Source organism: Oryza brachyantha, chromosome 1 (assembly GCF_000231095.2).
Source record: "Oryza brachyantha chromosome 1, ObraRS2, whole genome shotgun sequence".
NCBI lineage: Eukaryota > Viridiplantae > Streptophyta > Magnoliopsida > Poales > Poaceae > Oryza > Oryza brachyantha.
This window is the reverse complement of record NC_023163.2, coordinates 4607908-4628911: the sequence shown is the minus strand read 5'-3', so window position 1 is coordinate 4628911 and position 21004 is coordinate 4607908. Positions and strand designations below refer to the sequence as shown.

General features: G+C 36.4%; 1 protein-coding gene across 1 annotated transcript; it reads right to left on the bottom strand.

Moving 5' to 3' along the window:
- Positions 1–8380: 8380 nt before the first annotated feature.
- LOC102709515 (probable pre-mRNA-splicing factor ATP-dependent RNA helicase DEAH9) lies at positions 8381–20062 on the bottom strand. The gene is made up of 23 exons (XM_015836889.2): positions 19879–20062; positions 19615–19759; positions 19071–19145; positions 18423–18512; positions 18177–18256; positions 17847–17916; positions 17672–17757; positions 16905–16974; positions 16715–16810; positions 15784–15889; positions 15556–15602; positions 15385–15468; positions 15267–15320; positions 14957–15057; positions 14029–14119; positions 12808–12972; positions 11675–11764; positions 11498–11569; positions 10915–11013; positions 10704–10790; positions 9771–9824; positions 8962–9041; positions 8381–8875 (listed from the first exon to the last, which is right to left on the bottom strand). Exons 1-23 carry the CDS (start codon positions 19992–19994, stop codon positions 8728–8730), a joined length of 2106 nt encoding a protein of 701 aa, XP_015692375.1. The 5' UTR covers positions 19995–20062; the 3' UTR covers positions 8381–8727.
- Positions 20063–21004: the final 942 nt, after the last annotated feature.

Sequence of the window (21004 nt, the reverse complement as noted above, 5' to 3'; positions counted from 1 at the left end):
GTTTACGCGACATCTGATTTATTGAGAATAAAACTGCTATAAAACTTTTATTGGGATTGGCTAACTGTAATCATGATTTTTTTTCCTGCTCTCAGGATATATCATGAATTTCGTTGTAAAGATCCACTGTTCTCAGAATCGTGCACAAACTATGCAAACAGCGTTGCTATACATGCGATTTTCTGACACGAAAATCGTGCAACAATCAGCGCTCGCCATGCATACTTGTACATCATGCCATTTAATTACAGCTTACGCTTTGACCTCGTATCGTCTTTCATCTATATGATTTTTACGAGAAAGTCGTACGTACAGCAATTTTGCTATGCAAATTATGGCTCTGCCGCATACGTGCCCCCATACTTGTCAATGAGCTTTGCTTTCCAAATCGAACTGGGACCCGTTGATTTATTTGCGGTATGCTTGAGATCTGTGGGTGGACCGTGGAGGTTACCAAGTTCACACATCTGCCTCCAGGAATTTAATTCGATTCTAATATCTCATTCCCAAACAAACCAACAGCTTTGATTCATCGCATTGCTTTAATTTCATCTTTTTCCTGCGAGGATTACTTTGCTAATTATTTCATCACTACGTTCTATTAGTTTTGTACTATCCTCACTAGTTGTATACACGATCGTGGCACGGTGTTGCCACCCACTTGATATGATAATAACATATTAACATGGCGATTCTCTAGTTTTTTTTTTCTTTCTTCCTGATCGTGTCATGGACCCGGATGGATATTTGACAAGTGCTTATAGATCTGCTTGAGCACTTGATGAAAAAGTGGATAGAGACTGCTTCGTTTATAGGAGTATAATAATCTACTCCCTCTATCTCATAGTGTAAAGACTTTCTATTCTTATCTAGATTCATATGGATGCTAATTAATCTAAACATATATATATAATTATATACATTTGTCAATTGATGAATTTAGGCAAAACTATAAATTCTTACTATATGAAATGAAATGAAATGAAATGGAGGTAGTACATATTGTTTTTTATGAAAAAAAAACTTAATAAGGATGGTCATGCAACCCACCAAGCATTGGATGACACGGACGAACACAAAGGGAGGCAAATCGTTCATGGAAATGTAGAAATTTAAATAGAACTACGTAAAATCCACTCCTATACTTCAATTAAATATATATTTTTCCGGTGTGTCCAGCTGCTTGGTGCTACATGTGTCATTACAGTGGGCACGTTCGCAACTGCAGTGAGGCTAATTAGCACACTTAAAGTAAGGAAAAACATTAGCACATAATTAATTGAGTATTTTAGTTGTTACAAACTTAAAAATAAATTATTCTGATTTTAAGCAATTTCCATATATTTTTTTAAAAAAATACAGCATTTAACCGTTCGGTAAACATGCGCATGAATAAAGAAAGAAAAAAAGTCTCAGTTGTCACTTGAGAACACATCGGTGGGGCATTTGCTTGCTTATGTATGTAATTAATAATTTGGAGTGATCTTATCCTGAGGAATAGATCTGCCACTCTCGTCCAACAGATCAGCATGTTCATGACAAGAATTTCTTTTTTTTAAAATTAAACTTCTGTTTCAGATCTTAATTTGTGCCGTGAGTCCAGGGTAACCCAGCGCTCCATCCACGTGCAACTTCAAACCTATTGAAATCTGTAACGCGTTGGATATTCATTTAGCAAAACACAAGCAAACCTGCATCTCGTTGGATATTCATTTTCAAACAACGGGGTGTTTTTAATTTTTAATTTTGACTTTTTAATGTTAAATTATAAGCCACAATATTTGTGGATATATCAGGTTTTAAACCTGGTAAATAAAGTTATATACCCAAAACTCCAACAACATATTGATGATGCTTTCTAAATTATTCCAAAGAAAACTCCTAACACACATTGAAAGGGACAGTTGTGGCTTTATTTTTTTGGCTTCTGGTTATAAGCTAGGCCCCTTTGAATCACATGAATAAAAAACAGAGGAATAGAAAAAACATAGAATTTTGATAGAAATGTAAGCATTAAATAGAAGATTGCAAAACACAGAAAAAACGTAGAAATGACCGTTTGATTGGAGCATAGGAAAAACACAGGAATTCGAGAAGAGATAAAGACTCAAAGGTTTTTTTCCATAAGGTTCTACCTCTTGTTAAATTTTCTCCAAAACTTATATGGGAAAAGGCATTCCATAGGAATTTCATAGTATTTCGTAGGGTTCATTCCTTTGATTCAAAGGGCTTTGTAGGAAAAATTCGTTTAGGAATGAAATCCTCTGAGGGGTTGTTCGGATCAAAGGATTTTCATGGGGTTTTTAGAGGAATACTATTCAACAGGATTTTTTCCTATCCTGTGAATTTCCTTTGAATCAAAGAGGAGGCCTAAATTTTGAATTTTTAGCCTTAAATTTAGAGTTGATTTTAAGGTTTTTTCTTGTAGTTTATTTTTCAGTCTTTACTATTACATCACTAAGAACACATATATAAAAATTTTATACATAAATTATATTTTTTTGTAAATATGTCAGGAAAGCCAAAACAACTACCATGTAACATTATTAAACTCCTACATTAATGTGGGTACCAAGTTTTAAAGTACAATGGGTAAAGAGTTTGTCCGTGCAAGGGTTTTTAGTCTCGAAGGCTGGTATTTAGTTTGCTAAACTGTGTCATACACTAAAAATCCTAGTCTAATGCCACCATTTGTTCTATACACACAATAAGCTAAGGCACCATTTTTTATTGGATGTTGAGATATAACACATTTTTCAAACTACTTGTTTTTTTTGTAAAAAAGATTGTATAGAATTTTATTTACAAATAAAATAAATATATTTTCATACGCTAATAATTTATATCGTTTCCATACCATGAAAAATCCTACCGACAATTTTATGTGGACTCAAACGGTTACTCTGGATAAACACAATTTGGAATAGTATAGTGCTAACTCCGTTTCAAAATATATATATATATATATATTTTTTATATTGTTTAGCATAGACTAAGAAGTTATTAAAAGATTCTTTTTTAGTCACTTCAGCGATCAATTTTTAAATTTGAATTTTTTTTAGATTTCTTTTCAAAGCATCTGAATCTTTGAAATTATTAGAATGGTTAAAATCATGGAAATTGGTAAAAGGAATGCTTATGTTATGGTACAATATTTAGATGGTACAAATATTTATATTTTAGAATGGAGGGAGTTGATATGGATAAACACAATTGTTTATCCATAGCAGTACTGTAGCAATCAAATCTGATCCATCCATTTTTTGATCTAACGGTTAAAAACCAGTGCAAATTCACTATACTGTTCACCTCTGCAGTAGTACATGCTACTGCAGAGGATCCCAGCTCAGTTTTGCTATACCCACACGGACACACTAACCCTACCAAGGTGAAGTCACTGCATCACCTTCCGTGATGGGTATCATAACACCATATCACAATAATAGTAAACAATAGATAGCCCCTCTATCAACAGATATAAGAGGTAGCATTTAAGACCCCCTTCAATTTTATAAGAAAAAGGAAGTTTAGAGAATTTTAATTCTATAAAAAAAGATCCAATGAAGACCTTTGAAACAAATGATTGAATTCTATCTTTTTCTTTGAAATTTGTATGCATTGTGCAATCCTATAGACATTTTGGAGAAAAAATAAGCATAAGATTCTACCCCTAGGGAGTTTTGGTAGGGGTGGTAGTTGGACCGCACACCCATGGCTAGTCGGACTAGCAACATTGTCGTATCCAGAACTAGTATCGTCTACCCCCAACTAGTCAGATCGATTCCGACTAATATTGACAACCAATTTGAGGTGGGTTACCAGTTAGACCGAGCTTCACTATTGATCGGACTGGCGAGTGTATTTAATGAATCTCATGGTTACTTTTAAACAATTGAGAGCAACCCCGGTTGGACCAGCTTGTAACATGCAATCGAACCAGAAATGAGCAAAGTTGAGGGATTTTGGCCTCAACAGCTAGTTGTGGTTGGTGGGAGTACAAATATTCCCACACTAGCCACAGTTAGCCTCATTGAGCAATCCTTCAGATTCATTTGAGCCCTAGCACTCTCCTTCTTACTCCTTGAGTTCTCTCTTGATTTATGAGGGATTGAGGGTTGTTTAAGCCAAGCCAACATTACATCATTGTTCAGCTAGTGTGGCACTTGACCATCTGCTAGATACTGTTGCTATTTATTACTCTTGGGGTTGCCACCTTGCAGATGATTTGGTGGAGTTCTCCGGTGGCCTCTCTAGGAAGATTGTGAAGAAGGCTCGATGATTGATTTGTCAGTTGTGCAAGGAATTAGGATTCTTGGAGGTTTAAATGGTGAAGTTGTGCTCATCTCAACACATCAAAATTTCTTACAGTTTACAATCGTACATATTACTTGAGCCACTATCACCCTATGATTGCAAAACATAACCTACTTATGTAGTTTAGCTTGATAGTACTTAAACATATCAACCTAGGTTAGTAAATAGAAAGATAGCGATCGATTTTAATTCGCCTATTCACCCTCCAATACACAACATCTTGATCCTATAGCATCTCATCAAGTATTTCTACCCCTCATGTAACTAATGACATGGTAGGGACCCATATGAGGATGGGATAGGTAAAACTTGTACACAAGTACATGGGTGAGGATAAAGTCAAGGGGTTATCCTCACCCCAGGGCAGGGACGAAATGCTATAACCTAACAGGTGTAGCCCGCCGCCATTCCTACATATTTATTTATTTTCTCATTTTTCTTATTTTACTATTAACCATCCTCCAACTCATGGTTTGTCATGAATTAACCGTATTTACCAATTTAATTATATAGGGGTGTTGTGAAATATATCGCTGAAAGAACTAAAATAAATAAATTTTATATAGGCTAGAAACAGAAATTATATATTACCAACATAGTTTTATGGAAACAACGATCAGTCCATCAGGAATTTTCATGATTGTTTTCATCCCGGAATTTCAACCATCTCTCATTTAATAAAGGCATCTTGGTCATTTATCTCCCCCTCATGAACTGGACTATAAATAATAAAGTGGTCACTTATTTTATTTTATATCTTATGACGGAGCAAGTAGATTACCATATTTGCACCCAATCTGATTTTTATCCTAACCACCCTCTCCACTTCCCAATCACATCCCACTTAATAAAAAATAGTTTGCAAATAAATCTTATATATATATATATATATATATATATGTATGTGTGTGTTTTCTTAATAATCGAAAAGGCAAGGTTGAAATATAAACTATGATAAAAAAAAAATCCAAAATCTACTCTATTAAGTAAAGAAATTAAATAGAGAAAGATTATGATTGATTAAAGCGAGGAGGCAGAGGAAGTAATATTATTGTGGGACAAATTTAATCCCGGAAGTAATAGAAGTGACTCGCAAGCTTTCGAACAAACTAGTATGTCACTCGCGGTGGCGGCTTTTATGAAAGAGAAGCTATAACCTGGCAAAAGGAACTAGTACTCGGATTATTGATCGCTAAAACGGAGCAAGTAGCGTTGGATCCGCGTAATACACGCGTAATATAAACAACAATGCCGTGTTATTATCCTGCCATTAGCCATTTTTTATGACTTATTAAAGTTGTTTATGACAGTCGGCACCAGCTGCTGACCAGCAGCCAGTTCGTCCATTGTGACTTCACCATTAAAGAATCTCAACAGTAAAACATAGTGTTCAGTCACTAGGACGATGAGATTAAGATATTTCGTTTGGTTGGTTTTGGTGAAACATTCTCCGGGTGATTTCGGTAGGAAAAAAAAAAGACTATTAATCTATATCCTCGGTCATGGACTATGAATTGCGAGGACCTCAGTTCCAGTTGTGAGTTTGCTCTATCTGATGCTTTCGTTTGTCCTATTTTTACAGCTTATAGTAAGTACAACACAACCTAAAATTCCGAATACGACAACATAAGCAAGATCAGCACCCACGGTAATTACAGTAAAATAATAGTTTTTCAGGAATAAGATCTAATGGCTCACTTTTGCTTTAGTCTTGTCGGCCAAATTCATCGATTCGTGTCGTAATCACGAGATAGTTTCAGACGGTCTTAATCAGAACACTTTAGCTGGTTCCTTAACGCGGGTCTTACGCGCCAATCCCGACAGTGCGGTGTCCGTCACTTCATCAAGCCACATAATTGCCATTTTACCCGGGGCATGTTTAACAAAAAATAGCTTCCTCCATTTCAAAATACAGCAACATGCACTGAATGTAGTATACTACGAATCCAAAAATAAGTGGTTTCTCATATCTAAATTCGTGATGTTAGTACGTGTCACATTCAATTTTAGATTGTTAGATTTTGGAAGGAAGGGAGCATCTCCCTGGCACGGCAATCTGAAGTTCTGAAATCTGCCAAGTGGTTCTCAAAAGTACAGTGTAGAGACGGCTCAGGCAAGGAAGATCATTCTTAACCACAGTTGGATTTTAACGTGGTTCAAACTCAAGTATAATGGAACTTTTTGTTTTTGCGGGTAATGACATAATGCTGGTTTACTGGCTGCACAATAATTTTTTTTAAAAAAAAAGGTAAATTCGAATCCAAAATTGTATACATAACTACATGGATTCAATTGTCCATGCACATGCGCAAAGATTCTCCATTTTAGAAGAAAAAAAAAGAGAAATCTTACAGAAAAAACAAAAATATGCAGCCGCAAAAGATACAGCTGGGAATGAATGTAACGTGTAAAATGATATTACCTTCAACTCGTTTTGGGGAAAGATTTGAAACTTAGGATAGTAAACTGAACAAAATTAATGCCGACAAAGGATTGATTAATTAAGCTATGTCCAATAAGCTGTAAAATTATGAAAGAAATAATTTGTGGATAAAACTTGTAAATTTGTGTCATTCACTGTTTAAAAGCCAATGTTGCAAAATAGACTACGCGAAAAAGAACACCTAAAAATAGCTAAAATAAGTTTCTAAATTTAAATTTTGGCACGACCAACAAGCTAACCCTGAGAACTAATGCAAAGTAAACATAGGCCTTAGAACATCTCCAAGAAAATGATCAAATGATTGTCTATACCAAATCCTATCAATTATATTGAAAAAATGATCTCCAAAACTACTCATATGACTTGTTATGCTATCTAAATAGCTAAACTCTCTCAATGGTCAAATCTAGTAAGTTTCACTCTCACTAAGTTGGATGGTTATCCGTGAGTTCCACAGAAAGAAACACTCTCTAGAGAAATATAGGGAGTGAATATGGAGAATCTGTTAGAGATATTAGACTATCCAAATTTTGAATAGTGATAGCTAGCTGTTAGGATTTAGAGAATAAGGATGAATAATCCGTTAATACGCATCAATTTGGAGATGAAATATTTTCATGTGAATAGCTAAATTGTGATTTGGAGAGACAAATTTTAGCCATGCTCTTGGAGATGCTCTTGTTGATTCCAGCCACCGGCTGTCATTTGGTTCCTCCTCCTTCTGCCCTATATGATCTATAATCCTGTCCCACCACCGTTCCTAGAATCACAATATAGGTATCCAAAGATGAGAAATGTACCATATCGACAGGACCATTTTTTGGTGAACTTATCGATTCCAGTACCTGGAGTGCACGGTATGATTTTACTAAATCATAAGGGCATTAGATTATTTAGATACAACATGATGACTGGTCACTCTGGTTTGTGGGATCACCAAATCTAGCTGTTCTTTGCTTTATGCTGAAGACATCTCCTAATCAGTATGATCTTCCCCACTTGTCAAAAAAGGTGAAAGCAGGTTATAAAAACAGCAAGCCCCAGTCCCCAACCTCGTTTCTTACATAAATATTATGGGCTTGGAGGCTACTTTTCATCGTCCTTGACTTGATGCTTAGTTCATTCTAAAATAGTCAAGTTCACTCGGATCATTATCAAATATGTTAGTTGAAATAACTAACATCTGCTAGCCTCTGTTTGCATGGAGCTGAGGGAGAAGCTGATAGTAAGAGGAACCAAGTGGCAAGCAGACAACATGCTGCTCTCAAGGAGAAAGAACCAGCGGCGGGTGAACATATCCTACCATCTACCACAAACAAACAGCCATATATAGGCATGGATTGGTTAACATGCTAAGCAAAATGGGCTACTTCTCTTATTGCCAGCTAGATACTTGACTTGCTTTGAAACAATACAAAACAAAATCTAGGTCCATGATCATTTACAAAATGAAGAGTACGATCCAAACTAGAATGACGCTAGTAGATTGGCAATTAGACAAAGCTCTAACAATACTGTATACTTTAGTCCTTTGTCCAATAAATTCTATCACATCAGACTATCCCCCAAAAATGATGAGAATAACATTCCCATCATGATGCAGGGTAATGATAGTCATTAACGGGAAATAAAAGTTCACTCTTATTCCATCAATCGATATAATTAGTTTATCATTTCACATACATCCTTTGCCTCCTGACATGCTCTCAATTGATTAACATCAAGGAAGCTAGTACTTAACAACAAAGCAAATCATGCTGATCTGCATCATATCTAGTTGAGCAAAAAAAGGGGTGAAAACCAATCCAACTATACAACTTAAGTAATAAGTAGATTAACCAACAGGGAAAAGAGGGTACAAAGATCAAGTTGCTGTTTTCTACGATCGACATGGAGAAACTTCACTATTGTGACTATGGAAGATGATAAAAACTGAGCAAACACAGAGAAATAAAATTACCATCACAAAGTTAGTGGAGGACTGGATTGGGTGTCCGGAACTGATAGAAATGTGGTGCAGCTTCAGTAAGCCATGATGGTTCAATGGCAATAACATTACGCATATAGTGCTTATCAGTTGAAACAAGAGACTGATAAATGACCCACTTTGGATTAACCCTAAAATGCAAGGAAGATGTCAAGTCTATAGACTATATAATAAGAAAATTTGTTACAATGAAATAGAATACTGTCATTAAACTCACCTAAATAGCACAGAAGAAGGATGAATATAAACTTCTTGTGAGGTCCTTATTGTTTTGTACATCCCATTTTGGCTGTATTCCTATAATATAGCAGAGAAAGGGGTCATAGAAAACTTAAATGAAGTATACATGCAAGAGCACAGCATTTCCACAGGAATTCAAATATATAGTTCAGGATTCTATCAAACTTTTCAAAGCTATAGTAGATAACCAATTTTAGTGGCAGAATAAAGGATGGGTCCACCTTATTGAATTAAACTGTGTGCAGAAAGATAATAGCACATATTACGCAGGTAGTGATGTCACTTCCAACATATTGTCTCAATGAGAATGGTGTGGTGTGAGCTGTGGATATGTATGCACCACTCAAGTACTCAACACGGATGTTTTGTACTGTCTATAAGATATGCCATGTGACCGAGCTCCCTCGCAGAGCTCTTACTGACCTATGTGATTCTCATGTGCAACCCTCAAGTAAGATTGCCACTTACTAGTTTCCAATAATTTATTGTGACTGGATTGTTCTTTCGAACATAACACCGGTGGGTCTGTTCATCAAAATCCCGCACGGTCAGGTGGTTGCTGGGTGAGTCCGCTCATAGTTCTTTTCCTCTAGGTTTCATGTTTTCAAAACCAGGCTGGCAAATTAGGTTACGCCAGTTTGTTGACACTAAAATAAATAGTTTTCAGCTTTAAACCTTATAGTATGCTTTTTCAGGGAAATTACGGTCTGGCAATACTTTAGAGATGTATGAGAATAAAATCTGCCCTGTAATGCAACGGGATATAAGATTAATCAAAGCTAATACCTCCAGATGACATGCATTAGCAAATGCACCAGCAATAACAGCTTTTCTAACAGCCTGCAGAATATCGAGAAGAAATGCGTTTAGCATATGCAAATCAAAGCTTCAGTAAGTTATGGTATTGGCAAATAGATGAAAGTAATAGTAAATAGAGCTAACAAAATAATCAGCTCTAAGACTGAAACAGCGAGGAAACCAATGGTAGTTGTGTTAGTACCAATGGTGATTTGCACAGGATCTTTCCCCACTTAATACATGTATTCACATACCCTCTATGTATGTGGATATATTTTGTAGTCCCTCTACATTTTAATGTATGATATTTTGACTTTTAGACTTGTTTGACCATTCGTCTTATTCAAAAAAATAGTGCAAATATTCAAAAATATGGATGGAGTATTAAATAAGACTATTGAATCCCTGAAATACGTAAATATTGAAAACTAATATTTTACTCCCCAGACTGTCCAAGTAATATGCAAGAAGTCTTCAAATGAGGACAATTTTATGTTGGGCTAGAAGTAACTGTCACAGTGACAACATCAAAAGATGTATCAGCCATAGGGATAAGCAAAACAATGACTTCAATAAACAATGTAGAAAAGAGACTATAATAAAGAACTGCTTGAGGAGAGGATGCATCTAGCCGTAGAGAATACAAGAACTAATTCATCTGAATGTTCCAAAGGGAGACCCTCACTTCACTTCAAAGATAGAATGCAACCTAATCTTGTGACTAAGGGTAGAGCAAAAGAAATATAACTTTTGTTCAGGTGAACCACATGAACAGTTCCTCCCTACAGTTCCTGCCTGCACTACTGTGGCATTACAGAATAAATTTGAGAGCTAATGTCCTCTTAGGTACCAAAGCAAATTTAATGAAGAAGTGGATCATGTAAGTACCAAAGAAAAATAAATGGAAATGTGAAAGAATACCTCCATATCTCTATCACATGACGTTAGTGGTAGGCCAAACCTCTTTGTAATCCTGACAAGCTGCTCCCTGATGTCAATAACCTTCTTCTGCAAATACAGGCATAGGGATTTTCTTCAAATCAATATGTGTAAGTTTAGAAATATAAACAAAAACAGAACAATGGGCACAATCTCAAATGTGAAATATCATGTCTATGCAGCGAACACAAACCAATGCTTGGTGGTTCAAAAAGTTCTTATAACACCACTGACTAGATTTTCCAGATTGATGAAATCCTTTGTAAATATTCAGGAACGTCACATGATCTCCCTGGGGTACAAGATATATTCAAGAGTGTCAACAATGAGGGAAAAAACAAGAACAAATATAGGTAGGGATGGGCGCGGGTCAGCCTGCCAGACGCCAGTAATCCGTAGCCGGCTCTAGTTCAAATATGAAATCAAAAGTGAAACTTAGTTCATTTATTTGAACTAGAGCCAGCCACGGGTTACCTACTGCCCATCCCTAAATATAGGCAGTTAGGAACGATGCATACTTCTGATAATTTGTGACACAGATAGTAACCAGCTAGTCTCAGTTTACTGGTTATATAACCATCATAAATCAGTGCATCAAAGTGGTACCAGAAATCAATTACAAAGGATAAGAGCAATTGTATAGTTTGGAATAGATCAAATATATTAGGATATGACAAAATACTCCTTTCTTTTGAGTGTCAATATAAGCAGCAATTAAGTAATATCAGCTTAAAGAGTGAATCAAGGAAGGTTAGCAGCAAGTTGATCAATCAAACCTCAGCAGCAGCAAAACGAAGCTTGGCTTCATCAAATTCTTTCTTCACTCCTCTCATGGAGACCCAAACAGACTGTACAAATCAGTTGTGTCAGCACAATTGACGATTAAAATAACCCAAAGCATGACAAGTATAAAAGTAGCAAACAAAAGAAAAGTATCTTAGACAAGTCCTAACTTGAACAGATAGAAATGCGGCTATGGTCAATATCTCATCAGAGCATCCGAAATTATTGGCTGACAAGATCATTATTGAAATCATAGGGTCCTGCAATAGATTAGAATGTAATTTTAGCGTACATATAAATATTTTAACGTTGTAGAATTGTTTTCCATAAAAGTACACTAAGAAAAAAAAACAAAACGCTTGTAGAAGTATAACAAGAGTACAGGATATGAATCCTTCCAGTAGAATGACAAATGTCACAGCATGATCTCAAATGCTGTTCGAACTATCATCAACAACATTCAGCATAGTAAAACTGTATGTCACAGTTGATATGTAATAAAACTTGACAAGGTACAGTCACTGTCATAAACAATAAGTACAGATCATAAAGCGTAGCGATACAGTAAAACATATCAAAACAGATAGTTCTCACCATGTGTCTCAGAGATAAAGAAGATTAAGTAGCAATTTGCGAGGCAAACATACTGCTATGGAAAATTTAAAAAGACACTAATCCCGCAGGCGCAAAAGGACTGTTCTGGACTAGCTCATAAATGTCCTTAATTTGTCTTTCACATTGATCTACACAATGGACTTAGTTGTTTCTATTTTAGTTCAGAATGGCCTTAATGCTTAATCATAGTACATATATGTCCTATTTTACCATAAGCAAATTTTATTCTATATGACCTAAATGTTTTATTCAACTAAAGATACTTATTCTATATGACCTAATGTTTTATTCAATTAATCAATTCCAGATACTTCAATATGATACAACCTTCAACTGTTGGATCTACAACATTCTAAATCATTGCTGTTTTTTTGAGAACCACTAAAACTCTAACATCATTTAAAGAGGCTTATTAGATTTCTTAGGTCCAAATCCATGTGTCCCTGCAGATACAATCAAATAGATATAGTTGTTTTCAGGAAGCATTTAATTAAGTATGAAGGTTTGTAAATTATAACCCATCTTGTTTGTTGTTAGAAAATTATCATTAGTTATAGGTCAAATTTAAATTCACACAGAAAAATACAGTACTGGTAAACAAGTTCAAGTAGCTAATTGTAAAGGGTTCTGGCAAAACAAGTTTAGATAGAATTCACATCACAAAAACAAAGTACTAAGCTAATCATACCAGAGGCATCTCAGCAACTTGGAAACCAAGGGGAACCGTTAATTTGGCATCGTCATCAAGGATTCCTAGAGAATATAGAACTTCAAGAGCTCGAATCATTGCCTCTGGTGATGGAGAAGCTGGCCAATCGAATCCCAAAATGTTGTCTATGCCTAGAGCTTTCAACTGCCATCCCAGAACACAGTAATTTAAAAACACATTGTCTTAATACTTTAAGATATTATTATCTTATGTGCAAAACTGCAAAAGAAACTGGCAACATATACCATCATACAACTCAGAGAACAATATAAATCAATTGTGCCAATTTACATTTTTACAGTATATGCTTCAATGTTTCAAAGAGATTTTGTCTGATTTTCTGCATAGTGTATTTAATTTTTGTGTGCATCTTCTTAATCTCATGACTCAGCATACCAAGCTAAACTATAGGAACTTATTCATGAGACAAGAATTCAGCACAGTAGTAAAAATTCCTATGATTCTTCTCATGAAAACAATCGAAAGGTTCTAAACGCTTTCAAACAAACTGTATAACGCTTAACTGTCTAATCTATAGTCAGTTCCATTGACCCCAAATTGGCCCAAACAAGCCCCACTCCAGCGGTTTAACATGGAAGATAGGCTGACAAAAATTGTCAATGAAAAGCAAACAACTCAGAGAAGATTATAAAAAAATAAATCCTTTTTGGCTGTACAATAGTGTTTCCTGCAAGGTGTACTTTCCTAGTCTGCCAATTGCCAATCAGCACACACAAATAACAATATTATCATAAAAGATACACTGTTCAACATGAAAGAAGTATTACATGTGTATGTCTTTTATGATATGCAATAATTGACTAAGCATACAAGGCCATACAAGACTAGGGGGTAGTCTTGCACTTACACACTGCTTACCCATTTTAAAATACTCAGTAAATTATTCTCTTTAGAACTAATGGACTAACAGCATTCTAGTTAGTAATTGTTGAACTCGGTATGTGTAGGGGTGGTAATGGGCCTAACTTTTTTGCCTATAAAATTTAAGGGTTGGGTTCAAATGGGTTGAAAATAAAATATTATAGAGTTTTGAGCTAAAAATTTTTAGGGATTAAATAGGGCTGTAAAAAAACCCCAAGGCTTTGGCCCATTACCACTCCTAGATACGTACATGCACTATCCATACAAAATATAAGCATATAACTATATTATTCAAGGTAATTTGGAAGCCAAGGGCACCTGTATTATGCAGGAAACAAGGTTAGACCTTTGCATTTCAGGAATCCCTTCTGGCTGCATTTCTTTAAGGTAATATTCCTCTGTATATAGCCTGCAGCATACACCAATCAATCGCATGCACAAAAACAGGAAACTAAATATTGAACCTTAGAAAAGAACATTATAGTTTATGGAACATTGGATCTATGTGTATAATGTTCACTGTACACAAATATATTGATTTTTACTTTTCACTGATTTGCAATCAACAAGTTACAGTTTATATCATGTTGAACCAGGAAAGATAAAATGATATACAGTATTTCACATATCAATCTAAATGTATTTGCACGTCTTTCCTTTATAAAAGGAGGGGTTGGGAGCGATTGTTTGCTCTACACAAACCCTACCAAAGAGAACTTCTGTGCCTACATATATATAAACATCTGTACATAGTTTGTAACATTTTTCTGGAAATCGCATTCTTTGGGTATGTGTATATGTTGGCGGGTCAATGGTTGATTGACCTCATACAACATTTTTTCGTCATGAATTGTAGATGTTATAGTTTACTTATTTGGTATCCGTCACAATTCACAGGCACGATGCTATCTGATGGTCAAATTTTAATATATTGAATGCACTGATCCCACAGGGCTATGATGAGAAAATGAGGGACTATATGCATGCAGATTTGTTTTTAAAATTTTAAAGATGAAAGATTGAAAAATACAAAGAAAATAATAGATAAAATAATAGCTCAAAACATTCAGCTAGCCATACAGAGAAAACATACTGAATCAGGGAACATTTTATAATATAATAAATAAAACACAGCACCAGCATAACTGACTGATATAATTGCTGCTAGAAGAGGATAAATACAAACTACCATCAAGGGTACTATCAATAAAAACACAAACTTCAATGAGAAAACTGTTCAACAGACCTAAAGCACTTCCCAGGCCGCACCCTTCCAGCTCTGCCTGCTCTTTGCCTTGCGGATGCCTTGGATATTGGTGCGACAACTAAACTCTCGATGTCAGAAATCTAAGCCAAAATGATATGGGTTATGTACTTATGTGAGAGGAAAAGACTAATCAAGAAAGTATATAATAAAGATTAGACAAGTTACTGAAGAAGTTTGATGAGAAAAGAAACAAGAGTATAGATATATCTATTCTAGGTAGCCAAATTATAGAAGTGTACAATATCTAGAAGAATTGTGTACCATATAATTGAGTACATATAGAAAGTACCGGATTATAACATTTCTGCTTGGAAAACCCACTATCGAGGACATACACCACACCCTGAACAATATGAAAGCAGTTAGTAACAATCACTGTGGAATTTGTTAGTATACATATGCATTACCTCTAGAGTTAGTGACGTCTCAGCGATGTTTGTTGATAACACAACCTTCCTTTTCCCTTTTGAAGTTGGAGTGAAAATGAGGTCCTAAAATGTCAAAGAACAATAGATAACAGCAGCTAAGCAGTCAGCACAACAGATATTTACACTAGAAACTACTGAACAATCACTTACTTGATCTCCCCGTGGAAGGCCAGAGTACAAGGGCAGAATCAGCAGGCCTGAGAATCCAAACAATATGAATGCATTAAAAACATAATTTATTAATACAAGCAGAAAAAAGGTATATCAACAAGGACCAGAACATCAATTCCAAAATGAATTTTCGCATTATTTGGGAGTGACTAGTAAATGTTAATCTAGTTTATTACACTGTTATATAAGATACAGGATAACAACAACCCAGATAATGTCTTCCACGGTGCTGAATTTCCTCATTTAGCATCTTAACAGCTGCATCTATGTCATCCTGGCCAGTTAAAAACACCAAAATATCCCCTGGTGGTTCCTGCACAAATAAATGGATGGCAAATGAAGAAAATGATTTTTTTGAATCTAAGGAGTTGATTTTTTTTTTCTTAAAAGGAAAAGGACATTAACATAAAAGGGAGAAGAATGTGGCAGTGCAGGGTATTTTAGTGACAGGGACATGACAAAGTTGATTTGCAGGTTACAACATTATGCGATAATTATTGAAGAGCCAGCTCATTTAATTGTGGTGCTATAGTCATAATATTAAATCAGCTTGAATTTCTTTCACCACTATTTTGATATCAAAGATTCAAATTGAAGAGAGGCTAATGGACATCATGCTTGCAGTGAAGGTAAAAATTTCAACAAATGTCTCTTAAATACAAAAATAATAATTATATATCTTTCGTCAACTTGCTTCCTCCATAACTAATCTGATCAATAATGCCTTTTAATCAACAAAAATTGTTTAAGTTTCTGTACATATATGCTTTAGTATAAGACTTTTTTGTGGGCCCATATATCTTCATTACAGTTGATACAGTATAATTTGAGTTTAATTGCTTACAAGGCTGAGGATGAAATTGTAGTTATACTACTCCAGTCCCATGTAATTTACGGGAAATGACCTTCACTATAACAGTAATCTGATCAGACTTGAATGCTTTACTTAGAAGCAAAATTGCCTATGGAAGTATATAATGGCCATTGTTATATTACAATGAATCAATGGCCCAGACAAATCAAGTCTACTACAGGATATAAGTGAAACTCGAAATCTACATAGCCATCAGTATCCTACTAAGAAGCATAATAATAGCCCACAGAATATCTATTTATCAGATAGCATGAAGATACTAACCTTTTCGTGAACAATAAGTACAGTATTCACAGCAGCCTGCAAGTAGTCTGAGACAGGTTCTTCAACATAATGAATTTCCACCGTGTAACCTTTACCCTGTAAAACAAAAATATAGTCAGATTATACTTCTATTGATAACCAAGGAAACTGCGTTCGCTCAAGTGAGATCCATTTTGGAAGGAGAACATACTTCCACGGAAAGTATAGCAGGTTCTGGGTTGGGCAAACGATCAGCAGACTCAACCATAGAATTCTTTCGCCTGTATGTGATAGAAGATGAAAGAAAATTCAAGTATCAGACCCACTGCTAACCCAAACTTGATGGCACAAACCAGAGTGCATATAATGATCTCGTGAACAGTAATGGTCATTCAAAGTGATGGATGCATATAATGAAGCACTAACTACAAAGCATCTCATGGATAAAAATTTTGGTGTGTATACCCTGGTAAGGCATTTCTATACTTTCATACTATTCTTGAAACAACACAGTTGATGAAGGACAGCATGATGCATGAGAACCCTAATACCCTATTGAGGCCAGTATGGTGAAATCTACATTCAGTTGCAGCGCTAACTATAATTGGTAGTAATTTAATACCAACCAATACTATTATAACAGTTGTATATCCCCTTGGATGCTCTGCCGGTCTGGCCATTGGAGTTTCTAGGGCAGAAACAAGATCTAGTGCTGGAAGGGGGAAGCAATTGATGATGGAAGATTAAATGCTGGTGCTGCACCCATAACCATAGTTACAAAGAGATTAGAGATAATAACTGTATCACTGAAATCGGTCTTACAGTATTCATGAAGGACAGGCATGACTAAATAACTTATCAAGGACTTCCTGCTTGTGTGTACCTATTATTGAGTACTTGCTAAAGTACTATACAGAAAAACAACAGAGGGCAAAGATGAAAGAACCTGAAGCTAGTTCTTACTAGATAGGGAATGACCTAATGTTGAAAAAAGTTGACATGGATCTTGCTTCAATTGTTGCAGAGGATATGATTAGACGCAAGTCGGGCCGACGTCGTTGAATCTGGTATATATTCATGTTAATATACAAGAATTGCGGCTATTCACATGTGGAGATATGAAGAGAGATCGGACTAGCAAATACGTGCAAACCTTTTTCAGAAGACCCAGCAACATGTCTGTTGAAATGGATCTTTCATGGGCTTCATCAACCATAATTACACTGACAAAACACAAAAAAAAAATTATTGAGAGAATAAAAGAAACTAAACCATGCAAAGATCAACACATTAGCCATGCATTTCTTCCACTATAAAAAGGGTTTAATACCACTGAAAATATCAGCGAATTTTAACTAGGACATCAAAGTGGACACTCAAAATTCATGTGATTGGATTACACGGTTGAATAATCAACATAAATGGACAGCTGACAAATGTCCATCTTATGATCATCACGATAGTGAGGGTAGTAAGCCGATACCTGTACTTGGTCAAAAGAGGATCTTCCATCATTTCTCTGATCAATACCCCATCTGTCAGAAATTTAATCATGGTTGTACCCTGCCAAACAAGGTAGGGATGAAATAAGCAGATTAACAGGAGAGAGAAAACAATTTAGTCTAATTTGTATTGACATGCGATGAAACAATACTGAAGATATACTAAAATGCTTCATACTGCAGAATCCATATAAAGAAATTAAACATAAAAAAGAAAGGTTTCATACTGGATTTGTTTGATCCTCAAATCGAATTGTATAACCAACTTCATCTCCAAGTCTCACACCTATTTCTTCCGCTACTCTTGATGCAACTGTCTGTTCAAATTACTAACATCATGAGTTGGAAGGTAATTATCAGATAAAAAAAGGAGAAGCATATACTGATGCAATCTAAGAAGTAAAAGGTCCATCAGAACTGGAGCATTAAAATAAGAAAGCCGTTTATGAAACTGTAAAAAATTCACTCAGCTGCCATCCTTTAAGTCAGTAAACGTGCAATTCTATCCACTAAATGATCTAGAATGGAAAGTGAGAAACTGTAATGGGTGCGGTAGGGGCTGCCCTTATGCCTAGTCGAGGTGTTCCTGGACCCAATTGGCATGACAGCGTCATGGAGGCATCAACTCCGTCATGGTAATGAAAAGAGATGAAACATCAACCTTACGTAGAAGGATGACTTGATCCTTCAGACACTCATCTTTAAATTATGGAAATGCAGTAACAACTCCATATATGATCTTACCTCTAAAATGAAATACAAACCATAGCAATTGTGATTCTATCATCAGATTGTCAATCAGAACGTGGTTTTGCGTAGAATCTAGAGACAGATGCAAAACTAAATGAGGGTTGAAAACACTTTCTAGTTTCTACCTGCACAGCCAACCGTCTTGGCTGAGTGCAGCCTATAAGTCGACCGCCCTCGGCCCATCCAGCCTCTTTAAGGTACTGAAAGAAGAAAACAGTGAAGTTAGAAGTGAAACATCATTTGCCAGTAAGACGGTGGGCAATTGAGGTGTTCATTCAATATACAACGGAGATGGAAATGTAACATCATCCACCAGTAAGGCAATGGCAGATTATAGTCTGATTGCTGTTTTCAGGGTTTTTTATGTAAGTAACATTTAAACAGGCAAATAAAACTTCCATTTCATCTCTTTAGCTATAAATATAAGTTACTAGTACTAGGTTGTGACCAAAATTTTAGCTCGTCTAGTAGAAACTGAAAGATGACCAGCCAAGCAAAATGCTCCTGCTTCATTTATGCACAGGAATCATCATAAACAAATCATGAACAAAATACAGATAGTGGATGCAGCCATGCGGGCACCGGTGGCAGGCACGCAAACCAGGTGTTCGACCAAATGCGATAGAGCTAAGCAGACACCTTCAGGGAAAAAAGACTCCTAGAACATACCTGGGGGATCTGCGTGGACTTTCCGCTGCCGGTCTCGCCAACGACGATGGTAGTGGCGTGCCGCTCCACCAGGTAGAGGATGGCCCTGCGGTACTTGTACACCGGCAGCCGCTGCCGCTGCCGCTCCAAGCTCGCGTACCCAAACCTAAAACCAACCGCAGCGGAAGCAATAGGGCGGGAGCCACACAATCAGGAAAAAACCACAGGCAGCAAGCGCGATAACGCGAGAGGGGGGAGAGGGTTTAGCTAGGGTTTGAGGTGCACCCAGATGAGGAGGAGGAGGCGCTGGTGTTTGTGGGCAGGAAGAGGACCCCGCCCTCCTCGTCCTCGACGATCGCCGCGGTCGGCTTCTCCGACCCCGGCCTCCAGAACCTCGACATTGCCGGCAGCCGCCGCTTCTCGCCGCCGGTGGGGTGGAGTCGCGAGACCAGAGGTAAACTGGTGGGTGGGCTTGGGGCCGGCGGTGTGGAGACGGGAACGAGAGAAAAAAAATGGAAAGGCGGCCCACAGTGCTGGTGGTTTAAAATGGGCATTTGTCAGTGCCCACATTGGATGGGCTAATGGGCTTTGAGGGCTTTGTTCGGCTCCAATCTCCCTAGGTTTAATGGGCTGAAATCGAAGCCCATGGCGCGGTGGACTACTCTCTCCGATTTCAAATGCGTCTCTCTAATTTATTCTTCTGAACTTAAAAACTCCTAGATATTTTTTAAGTACTCTTTATATTTGTCCATGCAGAATAACTGCAATCCCTCTCACTGATCTATGTATGATTCAGCATTCATACTAGTTCCGTCTTAAATTCTTAATTACATCCTTAAAATTTTTAAATGCCAAAATTTAAATTTTTAACCTTAAATTTAGGATTGATTTTCGGGGTTTTTTTACTGTATTTTTTTACAAAAATACAGACTTGACATTTGGATCGCTAAGAATATGTATATGAATTTTTTATTCAAAAATTAATTTCATCTTATAAATATGTCATTTGTTTTTCTATGAAAAAACCAAACAAGCATTCTCGTGTATTCCGACAATGTTTGCTTCTCATTAGTAATAATGGATAAAAGCTCAATGCCAACGGCTGAAAGGCAGTAGAACAAAAGCACCTCGACAACATCCATGATAGCCACGAACTCGGCGATGCATCTATCCTCTTTAATCATGCAGACTGCATATTGGTTCCTTTGCTAATTAACAAAAAGTGCATTTTATTTGTTCCAATCACAGGAGTTAATCTTCAGAGCTGGACACTTAGGTTGTTCATATCGATGGATTGATCGAACGGACGTGTCGAAAGGCGACGTCCCAATTGGTGATCGAGGTTCCACGCACGTCGCATCATCATTTTGCTTTCCGTCCATGCACGACAGAAAGCTGGCCACATTAATCA

What these genes read in the sequence shown, in the direction of transcription:
- LOC102709515 (XM_015836889.2), bottom strand. Translation starts at nt 19,994, where the DNA reads ATGTCGAGGTTCTGGAGGCCGGGGTCGGAGAAGCCGACCGCGGCGATC. An exon ending in CCGTGGAAGACATTATCTGG is followed by an intron (nt 15,603 to 15,783) that starts GTTGTTGTTATC and finishes TTGGATTCTCAG; the next exon opens with GCCTGCTGATTCTGCCCTTG. An exon ending in AGCAGAAATGTTATAATCCG is followed by an intron (nt 15,058 to 15,266) that starts GTACTTTCTATA and finishes ATTTTGGCTTAG; the next exon opens with ATTTCTGACATCGAGAGTTT.